The sequence below is a fragment of the Geospiza fortis genome, unplaced genomic scaffold, assembly GCF_000277835.1.
Source record: "Geospiza fortis unplaced genomic scaffold, GeoFor_1.0 scaffold114, whole genome shotgun sequence".
NCBI lineage: Eukaryota > Metazoa > Chordata > Aves > Passeriformes > Thraupidae > Geospiza > Geospiza fortis.
The window spans coordinates 471,985-483,482 of NW_005054383.1; the positions used below are offsets into that span (position 1 = coordinate 471,985).

Genomic DNA, 11,498 nt, shown 5'->3' on the forward strand with positions numbered 1-11,498 from the left:
GAATGCTCAAGAATGAGCAAAGTCTCTTTTCATCACCCAAACCCTACCAGAATATACAGGAAGAAAACTGTTAGCTTCTCAGGAGGGATCTCATCACTGGGAAGACATCTGGAGAAGCAGTGTTGCCTCTAGTTCTCCTGAGGAATCCATTCACTCCCAGATTTGCCTCCGGCCTTCCTTTCTTTACTTGAGGGGAGAGGATTAATTTCCCACTATCACCACGTCTAATTCCCCAAACACACAGGGATATCAGCACAGTCATTTTCAGATTTAAAGCTTCATTTCAGTTCCCAGGAAAGATGAGGAAATGAACATTTCTGAGCACTGCAGATACTCTCTAGCTTTCAGCTGCCTGACACAGGAAGTCACTCTGAAGTCATCATACTGATATGGAATGGGAATGTAAACAAAATCAAGACTTGGAGATATCACCGTCCAGCCTGGATGCCTTTCTCAGAGGCAGACTGCTCTAACATATGCAACTGGAACATGTCAAAGGTTTTGGTACAAGAAGATCAGCAATCATGGTTCTGGTGCGAATGAAGAGCTTCATAACTTAATGGTACTGATTTGTCTATACAACATCTGCTCATAGGAGGGCAGCAATTTTATGAACTACTCTTCTATGTCAGATCTGAAGTCACCAGTACTCCCTGTGAGGAAACATTTGATATTCCTGGCTCAGGCCACGTACTGGTACCAGTGGCTCAGAGCTCTGCAGCACAGCTCAGCCAGGGCTGTGCCTCTGAGGAACTGTGGACTCAAACCTATCCCATGATTAGAGCCTCTATCCATCTAGCATGGCTCTGAATTCATCACATTTTCATTTTTACCAACAGTCCCTGAATACAGATCTCTAGAGCTAAAGGGACAAACAGTTAACCAGACACATTACTTCACCTTGACCTGTCTTAAATAAAGTAAGAGTAAACAATTAGGCCTGCATCCAAGTGCACCACTTAGGAATGACTCACAGCACTGAGCCCAGCAGAAAGGATGTTCTAACTTAGCTCCTGTATCGGAATTTACCTCGGACAACTGAAAAACTAGCTGATTAATGATAGTCACATCAACCATTCATGGTGTCCCTGAAGCCCCACACTTCCAGGATGGAGATCTGGAAGCTTTCAGAACACAGTGGCTGGTTATTGAAAGTGTTGCAGTGGCTGGTTCTCCCGTGGTTCAGATCTGCATCAAGGTACAGAGCCTGGCCATCACCACCGCCTGGGAAGAGACAAAGACAGAGTAAGGATATTTCCACATTTCTTGGCATGGGAAACAGCTGTACAAATACTTTAGTGCTTTTCCCATGGGGAACAACTGGAAGCCCTCAGTAATGTCTGCTTGCTATCTTCAGATGTAACAGTATAAGATCAGATGTATAGGTTTTTAATGATAATATCAGAACTGGATGATTTCTTTCAATGGTAATAAAGAAAAGTAATGCAACTCAGCAAGAACAAAAACTACCCACATTTGAGATTTGTATTTCAGCGCTGAAGGATATCAGAAGCTATAACTTCAAATTTTTCTCCATTAAAAGAAAACCAAATAATTCTGTTAGTAGTCAAAAATCAAAGCTGGGAGAAGAACAAGATCAGTAAGTAACAGCACTGGCTTGGTCTTCAAAATAATTATAAACCATGTACATGTTAAAAGCATTTTGGTTATCTGTGGGTCTATGTCAAGGTTCACAGAGCTTTCAGTCAGAAAATGCAGAGAAGTGAAATAAAGTTAGACAGAAATATGTTAGGAGAACAAAAAGGAAGATTCCCTATTGCTTACTTGGCAACCATCAAAGAACAGTTACTAAAGCCATCTGAAGAATCAAAAGGGTGGGAATTCTGGTCCACAGCTGGAGCTGTGTACAACACTCACTTCCATGGATCTACTACCCAAGGCTGTATAGTATAGTGTAGTATACAGTAAATATAAGTGACTCCCTTACCTAAAGCTGGTAGAAAGAGCTGGTGGGACACATCACACTCGACACCTGCCTGAAAGGAGGGTGGAACCTGATGGAGGTTGGGCTCTGCTCCCAAGGACCAAGTGACAGGACAAGAGGAAAATGCCTCAACCACCAGGGAAGATTTAGGTTGGATATTGGGAAAATTTCTGCACTGAAAGGGTGGTCAGGCAATTAAACAAGCTATCCAGGGCAGTGGTGGAGTCACCATCCCTGGAAGTGTTCAAAAACCATGTAGATATGGCACTTGGGGACATGGATTAGTGGTGGCCTTGGCAGTGCTGGGGAAACGGCTGGACTCGATGGTCTTAGAGGGCTTTTCCAACCTAAACAATTCCATGATTTTATGATTAGAGCACATGCTGCCAAGTGGGAAACCAGCCAACACTTGACATTACAGAGGAAATTATAGGCCAGTTGCTCTCCTAGCAAGTCTCAAGTAAAGACTTTTGGGAAAATGACAACTATGATTTTAGATCTGTTCCTTGTAAATCCCATTTAAGTGGCAACCTTACTAAGCAGATTTTTGCCAAAGTCAGCAGCACCACAGATCCAATAAAGTTCCTGGAGAATTAACATGTTTTATAGCTTACTCTGTGTTTCAAAAGCCTTGATGAAAAGTAAGGTCCTTTTTGAGAACTACTTCTCATCGTGAATTAGGCAGTATGAAGGAATGGCTATACTTAAAGCCATGAGTTACTCTCTTCTCTAAAATGCTTGTATGCAGGTTTTCCCACAGAAAATTTTGGTTGAGAAATGATGTCAGGTTTTGGGCAATTTTATCTCTACCTGTGGTGATACTGAAATAGATAAAGGGGTCATGTTTACCATCTATCTAAGGTGGACAGGAAGAGATGGGGTAGGACCTGTGCTCAAATTCTCACACGGACTCACCTACAATGATGCACTCACTGCTGCCAGCCATGAACATGGAGGCTGTTTTGGAAGGCAAGTTGAAGTGCCTAGCTGCTAAGAAGGGAGAAAGGCGATCTGAAGGATCTGAGGGAATGCTGCTGGAGGAAAGGGTGCTAGACGCTGGTTGGGCATGGTTTTCTGTCTCTGATCCTGTCGAGGCTAGTTCTGGGTGTTTTATGATCACCCACTCGTAGCGTTCCACTTCTGGCTGCAGCTGCAGAGAGGCAGAAAAGGGCAGAGCTGACATTAGTGTACGCACACTACACAGAGTTCTGCTCAGAAAAGAACATTCCAGCACCTCAGTCTCCACCTGCACAGTCAGCAGTAAAGCTTGGCTCAATCCTTCTTTTAGGCCAGATTTTATCCTTTATTCCTTTGCTTTTAGGTGGTTGAAGAAATGATGCAATAACTCCTGAGTTACCTTACTACATCTCTCTTCTCTAGATCATCTTTCTCTACAACTGCATAAAAGGAGGGTGGAGTCTGTTGGGGTAAGGCTCTGCACCCAGCTAACAAGAGATAGACAAGAGGAAATGGCTGCAAGTTGTGCCTGGGAAGGTTCAGATTGGATATTGTGAAAATTTCTGCACTGAAACGGTTGTCAGGCACTGGCACAGGCTGCCCAGGGAAGGGGTAGAGTGACTATGTGTGTCAGTTTTGCACACCCTGGTTCTTGATAGTGGGGAGGCCACAGAGGTGGCTTCTGTGAGAAGCTGCTGGAAGTTTCCACCATGCCCAGCAGAGCCAATCCCTGATGTCTCTGAAGATGGACATGCTGCTGGCCAAGGCTGGGCCAGTTAGAAATGGAGGTAACGCCTCTGCGATAACCAAGGAGGGGGAAGGAGGTGCTCCAGGTGCTGGAGCTGAGATTCCTCTGCAGGCTGTGGTGAAGCAGATTGTCCCCCTGCAGCCTGTGGGGATCCATGGGGGATGCAGAGATCCACCCACAGCCTGTGGGGATCCATGGGGGATGCAGAGATCCACCTGCAGCCCGTGGGGGTCCATGGGGATGCAGAGATCCACCTGCAGCCTGTGTGGAAGGTGCCCAGGCCAGAGCAGGTGGGTACTGGTGGAGGCTGTGAGCCCGTAGGAGACCTGGTAGAGGGAGGGGACCCTTGCTTCCAGGCTGGAGCAGCCTATCCTTGGAGGAGTGTGCCCCGCGGAAGAGTGACCCACGCAGCAGCAGTTTGGGGAGGACTGTTTGTCTGTGGGAGGGGTTCATGTTGCAGCAGGTTGCAGGGAGCTGCTGCTTGGAACCACAGAGATTGGAACCACACTGGAGAAGTTCATGGAGAACTGACTCATGTGGGAGGGACCCCACAGCATTGCAGGGGAAGGACCCCTCTCCCTGAGCAGTGGAAGACAACCTAGGGTGATGAACTGACCAAACCCTCCAGGCCCTGTCTCCCTGCACTGTCGGTGGGAAGGAGGGAGAGGTTAGGGGGAAAAAGGTGTTTTCAAGGGCTTACTTTACTTCTAATTTTCCTGCTCTGATCTTGTTAATAATAAATTCACTCTATATCTCTAAGTTGAGCCTGTTTTGCCTTTAGAGTGTTTTTTCCCAGTCCTTAACTCATGAACCCTTTGTTAAATTTTCTCTCCTCTGTCCAGCTGGGGCAGGAGAGGGTGAGCGAGCAGATTTCATGGGTGCCTGGCATTTGGCCAGTGTCAAACCACAACACCATCCTTAAGTGTTCAAAAATGTGTGGATGTGGCACTTGGGGACATAGTTTACTAATGAACATTTCTGGGTTGGTGATTAGACTTCATGCTCCTAAAGGTCTTTTTCAACCTTGATGATTCTATGATCTTTTTAGAAAATGTTCTGTGCAAGGGGAGAAAGAGTCACCACAAAACTTAAAAGCAAAATTTTTCCTCTATATAATCCAGCCTCTTGAAGTGGAAGGGAGGTGATAGCTAACCAGTACAGTTGTTCTGTCTTGGTACTGGGCAGCAACAACAAAATTTTACTCACCCTAAACACAAAGCACTCCCCTGTTCCAAAGAAACTCAGCTTGTTCCCTCCTCGCCGACGCTCGCTCCAGTCAGTGGACAGGTAGGCTCCACAGACCTGGCACAGACAGCACAGTCAGGCTTCCCATTGAAGAAGAAAGTGTGTTAAACCCACTGATACTGACATTTCAGAGAGCAAAACTGCAGGCTTTACTTCAGTTTGAGTTTCAGACTTTCTACACCAGTGGATTAAAGCAGCACAAGCACTTATATCTAAAGACAGATTTAAGCTGCTTTAAAGCTGTTGGTTACCTCTAAATCCTAAGAGTGTCATAGATTATTTCATACCTCTGATGCCTTAAAAGAGAAATTTTCTAAACACAATTTTCTAACACAACCTCAGGTACCAAAATATAGATCACTCCAGGCCTGTACAGCCTGACTCCTACTCACTCACTCTGGCAACCAAAGCAGCAGTGCTGTCCCAAGTTACAGTATGAGCAGCTCTGCCTGAACACTTTTTAGTCAAATAGTGGCCTTGGTGGCTTTTGTACATTTCAAAGTATAGGTTAAAGCCAGCTTAGCTAAGCAAATGCTGAACTAGCTCAGATATTTAGAGCATCCACCCAAACCACATGGGGGCCACTAGTCTCCAATAAAGAGAAGCCTCCTTTGAGGGCTGAGCCGGTCTCTGCAGGCTTGTGTTTGCACTAGAAGTTTTTGCTACCAGCAACACACATCACTGCCATGTGCACACAGAGGAAACAATGAAGCTCCAAAAGTGGGATGAAAGCATCTGTGCTTTCCTCCCCTAGAAATCAGAAAAACAATTATGATTATACAGAATTGTTCTACAGTACATTTGCTGTTTGGGCTCCACAAGCATTACAAGCAGAGCTCCTAGGACAAAATTACTGAAGATCAGATTTGTTTTATATAGATAAATCTGTATTTAGATTTAAATGTAAATTCAGATTTAGAATTAAATCTAAATTATCCAGAAGTCTATTTGATGTGATATGCCTGATGGGTATGAGAGGCAGAAAACCAGAAGGCAAACTTTCCTTATTCTAAAAGTTAACCATAGACATATGAATAAAGGATGAACAACCCTTTGCAAAACCCCTCCAAATCCATAAGCATGAAAAAAAACCCCATAGTTTTCTCCTAGTTTTTGTTTGTTTGTTTTGGCTAATACATGGTTTTTTGAGGGGTAAGAAACAAATCAGCCTATAAAAAACAGAATCCCTTACAAAGCCAGACTTTTGACAGGTTCCAAAACAAGAAGCAAAAGAACTGTCCCCCCCTCTACCCTTCAGACACCAGGGGCATTCCATAAGCCACTGGCATCTCAACACAGCCCTCAATGAACGTAAACCATATGCAGAACTAGGAAATGGCCTGGAGGGTGAGCATTATGTAGATGTAAATAGGAGAAGAAATGGGCTTGTTCATGGACAGCCATCCTGCAGAGATATAGTAACTGCAGATGAAGAGAAGGCAGAGGGGCTTAACACCTTCTTTGCCTCAGTCTTTACCGAGGAGATGGCTTGTCCCCAGGACAGCTATCCTCCTGGATTGGTAGATGGGGTCAGGGAGCAGAATGGGCCCCCTGTTATCCAGGAGGAGGCAGTCAGAGAACTGCTGAGCTGCTTGGATGTCCATAAACCCCTGGGAGCAGATGGGATCCACCCCAGGGTGATGAGGGAGCTGGCAGATGAGCTTGCAAAGCTGCTCTCCATCATTTACCAACAGTCCTGGCTCACTGGTGAGGTTCCACATGACTGGAAGCTGGCCAGTGTGATGGCCATTCACAACAAGGGTGGGAAGGAGGATCCTGGTAACTATAGGCCAGTCAGCCTGACCTCAGTACCCAGTAAGGTAATGGAACAGTTTATACTAAGTGTCATCACACAGCACTTACAGGATGGCCAGGCTATCAGAGCCAGCCAGCAGGGGTTTAGGAGGGGTAGGGCGTGTCTGACCAACCTGATCTCCTTTTATGACCAAGTGATCTGCCTGGTGGATGCAGGAAAGGCTGTGGATGTTGTATACCTGGACTCCAGCAAGGCCTTTGACACTGTGTCCCACAGCACACTCCTGGAAAAGGTGGCAGCCCAGGGCTGGGACAGGAGTTCTGTGCTGGCTTCAGAACTGGCTGGATGGCAGGGCCCAGAGTGGTGGTGAACGGTGCTGCATCCTGCTGGCAGCCAGGCACCAGTGGTGTCCCTCAGGGCTCTGTGCTGGGGCCAGCCCTGTTCAATATCTTTATTGATGACATGGATGAGGGGATTGAGATTTTAATTGGTAAATCTGCAGACAACACTAAGCTGGGAGCATGCGTCCATCTGTCGGAAGGAAGGAGGGCTCTGCAGGGAGACCTGGAACAGAGTCCAGAGGGATGGGCAGAGTCCAACAGGATGAAGTTTAATCAGCCCAAGTGCCCAGTCCTGCATTTTGGCCACAACAATTCCCCGCAATGTTTTAGTCTGGGGACGGGGTGGCTGGACAGTGCCCAGGTGGAAAGAGACCTGGGGGTCCTGGTTGGCAGCCAGCTGAACATGAGCCAGCAGTGTGCCCTGGGGGCCAAGGCGGCCAACGGCATCCTGGCCTGGATCAGGAATGTATCATCCTGTATCAATAGCCTGTGTCAGGAATAGTGTGGCCAGCAGGAGCAGGGAGGTCATTCTTCCCCTGTACTCAGCACTGGGGAGGCCACAGCTCCAGTGCTGTGTCCAGTTCTGGGCCCTCAGTTTGGGAAGGACATTGGGAGGCTTGAGCACGTCCAGAGGGGGCAACGAGGCTGGTGAGGGGCTGGGAACACTGAAGCCCTCTGAGGAACGACTGAGGGAGCTGGGGGTGCTCAGCCTGGAGAAAAGGAGACTCAGGGGTGACCTTATCACTCTCTACAACTTCCTGAAAGGTGGCTGTGCTCAGGCGGGGGTTGGTCTCCTTCACCAGGCAGCAACTGACAGAACCAGAGGACACAGTCTCAAGCTGCACCAAGGGAAATACAGGTTGGATACTAGGAAAAAGTTTTTTATGGCAAGAGTGACAAAGTTCTGGAATGTTCTGCCCAGGGAGGTGGTGGAGTCACCATCCCTGGATGTGTTTAAAAAAAGCCTGGATGCGGCACTGGGTGCCAGGGTTTAGTTGAGGTGTTGGGGTTGGGTTGGACTCGATGATCTTTGAGGTCTCTTCCAACCCAGTAATTTTGTGATTCTGTATAGACAGGAATAAAGCCCACAGTAATAAGCAGGAATAAAGGCTGCAGTAACAGCTTAATGTTAGATAAAGAATATTTAAAAGTCATGTACAGCAGCACAGACAACAACACCATTACAGGAAGTTTGTGTGTGCCCTCCTGAGAAGGTTCTGGGAAGACTTCTTGGTTAGTTATTAATTTTTTAAACAAGCATGTTGCTGTTTTCGCATTATGCTGTCCAATATTGTCACACACAGGAGCAGAAAAAAGGGATGTGTGCACTCCTCCTCAGGTTCTCAGAGCTTTCTTGGCTTATTTTTTTCCCTGTCAAGAATGAGATGCACTAAGGCTTTTGTTTTCACATCATGTAGTCCAACATTATTCATACCATTTAAATTCTGCTACTTTCTTTCCTCATATCCTTGAGAAAATGAAAATGTCTTCTATGAATCATAACTTTAGCACAATTCCCACTCTGTCCCTCTGATTCTGCATTTCAGAGTCTGTCCAAGAGCAAAATGAGCTACTCTAGTCCATAACCCCACACTACTTGCAAGAGAAAAAGCAGTTAACCAAGACCTGGTTTGCAAGGTCTGTCCAAGAGCACATAGTCCTATAACCAACAAATAGAATAATTTAAAGCATGGATTCTTACAAAAACAAAGCCAAAGTTTGCTTATTCATTTTATTATAAACAGCTGTGTGTTGCAACACAGCATTACATATTGCTCAAACTCCAATTTAATCACTTGTCTTTCACCTCACTCACCTCTTTCGCTGTTGTCTTGATGAGGAGCAGAGTTGGTTCGTGTCCCTCGCTGTGGGAATAGAACCTGAAGTGCAGAGCACAACAAAGTGAGCACTCGACTGCCACCTCCTGCAGCTCCTTTCCTCCTCAACGTCAGGCACCACCTCCTTCTCCAATTGGTGCCATGGCAAAAAACCCCCTGAAGACTGAGAATATTCCTGCAAATACTTTATACAGTCCATGTAAATAATACAGCTGAATGTAAGCGAATACTATCAAGCAGTTGATCTCTACTCTGTCCCCTGTACAGTTTATGTCTCTGAAGAATAACTAGAAGCTTACCTAGATGAACTGCAGCCTTTTACAGCATTTTGAATTGAAACAACCTGAAAGATTGTAAAAGCCTAGGACTGATGATCATGTTTGAAGGGCTTTAGGTCCTCAAGGAAATTAATTGAGATGCATTCTCTTTGCTTGCTTTTGCTCTTCCTCATAGGCATATAAGGCTGGGAGAGCAGGTCACTCCCTGCCTCAGTACCTGCTGATGTCAAAGTCATTATTAGGGGCTACAGGGTTATAGTGTTCCGTACCAGGTGCAAGGACAACTTACATCTAGTTTATCTCACTTAAAAAAACCCCCAATCATTCATAGGTAATTTCCAGTTTCCAGTTCTCTTCTTCCTTGGATCAGTATGAATGCGGTTATCTATCAAAAGTGCCTGCAGAGCAGCCACTGAGTTAAACCATTCAAACCCTTAAGGAACCAGACTCAGACCTGCAGAATCTGTGAATTGATCCAAGTTTGACTTTTCCAATTGATCTCGAACAGTTTAAAATATTATGGCACAGGAAACATCCCAGTCAAATGCTGTAGGCAACAGGAATTTGTCACATTTATATTCCACCATTAATGATATTCTTCAGATCAAATCCTGACTAAACATGGGCTTTTTGTCAATCCAGCAAATACTTCATCAGTTGTTCCTTTCTGCCCTACAATAGAGAATAGGTTTTCCTTACCTGCTCAGACTACAGCCATGTTCTAAGGTGGTGAAAAGCAGGAGGGGCTGGCATAGTGCAAATCGCTCTGGGATCCATGACCAGATATCCCGCATCTCCTTCACACTGACAATTTCTGATTTGAAGTTCTCAGCATGAACTGCCAAGTGCACATTCTGCCTGAGAAATACAACACAAAACACTGAGAAGCAATAATTTAACAAGTTTCAGATTACTGAATTGAAACATGAGAAGACAGCTGAACACTAACAGACTCCAGCATATAAATTATTGGTCAAAGCTCCAGTCCACGGAATTAGGTGGCCGTGACCCGGTGAAGGTAATAAACTACTGCAATTTAACATAATCCTCAGAGGCAGAGATCTGGCTTGACTGTATTTTCTATTTCTCTGTATGGCAGCTGTGGCCTGCACCTTTACACACAGAGGACACAACAGAGCCACTAAAATTACCATGGCCTTATATTTGTTGTTTGTAATTCTCTCTGGCACTTGTGTTTAAGCACAGAGAACAGAATACCCAAATAAACAGACAGGATCTGAGAGGAAGGGATAGTATTTTTTCTACCTCTGAAGTCCTGCCTGTATCGTCTGACTAGAGAATTCCTAAACCTCTCAGAAACTTTAGAGGAATAAGTATTACCAGGATAAGCAATTTTAATCCAAGGCAAATATTTGAAGCTTTTGAGAAGTTCCACCTCTTGGAAACATGTAATTACCAATGACTTCCACTTCATTATGAAACAAACATGTTCCTGGGATCATGGTTACAGATGGAGCCACTGGGAAGGAAATCCCTGTACCCCCCAGAAGGGTCTGATACAGTCAGGATTGATTAACGGCTTTTAAACACTTGAAGGTAACAATCATCACCATCTTAACCAGTCTTCATTTCGCAAATTAAACATGCACGCAAACCCAGAGCCTGGGGATTAAATGTTATTTGCTTCCATGGTCTATGTTAAATGCTTAAAATACAGTGGAGACAGCCAAGGACACAGAATTTACACAAGTCACTGAATTACTGGGCAGCCAGGTGTTAAATAAAGCTTTATTACTTTGCTCTGCATGCAAGGGTTTGGGTGCAAGTATTTGCCTATTTCTGATGGGGTTTTTTTGACAATTACACATTTCTTTTCTCTCAGTTTTATGATCATGAAGGGGCCCTTAGTATCATACATCTGCATGGATCTGGATACCTTAGCTCACTCCCTAAAACATACAAAATATATAAACTTTTTATTTTTCATGCTCATAGTACCAAAAATTCAACAGTATTTGCAATGCAGAGCAGTGCCTGCTTGCAGACACTGGGAACTGCTTTCTGGAATTCACTGTAGGCACCTTGATGTCAGCATTTTGAATGAAGTGACTATTCATTACCGCTTATTTTAGCCAAATGAATGAAATCAATCTTTGCACTGCTACCCTGCTTTATTTAATGCACGGAACTTCTGTGGGCAGCTATTAAGCAAGCTGTTTATGGGTTTAAAACTTACAGGATCACTGACTAGGGACATTATTTGTACTTTTAAACACAGCAATCTGAGGCAAAGGAGAGATCCACTGAAACAAAGCAGGGGCCAAGCCTTGAACCTCCATGTTCAGAATCTTTAGGTCTCATCCTCTGTGTTCTGGCAGGTCTGCAGCTAAAACTGATGTCACTATGGAACAGAGCTGAGAGACTAAGAC

At 45.0% G+C, this 11,498-nt stretch overlaps 1 protein-coding gene across 2 annotated transcripts in view; it reads right to left on the reverse strand.

Moving 5' to 3' along the window:
- Positions 1–15: 15 nt before the first annotated feature.
- TBC1D24 (TBC1 domain family member 24) overlaps positions 16–11,498 on the reverse strand; it is a 31,569-nt gene continuing 20,086 nt past the window's right edge. For both annotated transcript variants that reach the window (XM_031060502.1, XM_014308763.2), the window contains exons 4-8: positions 9,808–9,966; positions 8,809–8,872; positions 4,857–4,952; positions 2,861–3,095; positions 16–1,224 (exon numbers count right to left, since the gene is read on the reverse strand). In XM_031060502.1, the coding sequence (XP_030916362.1) occupies positions 1,070–1,224; positions 2,861–3,095; positions 4,857–4,952; positions 8,809–8,872; positions 9,808–9,966 (709 nt within the window). In that variant the 3' untranslated portion in view covers positions 16–1,069. The remainder of the gene's footprint in view (positions 1,225–2,860; positions 3,096–4,856; positions 4,953–8,808; positions 8,873–9,807; positions 9,967–11,498) is intronic.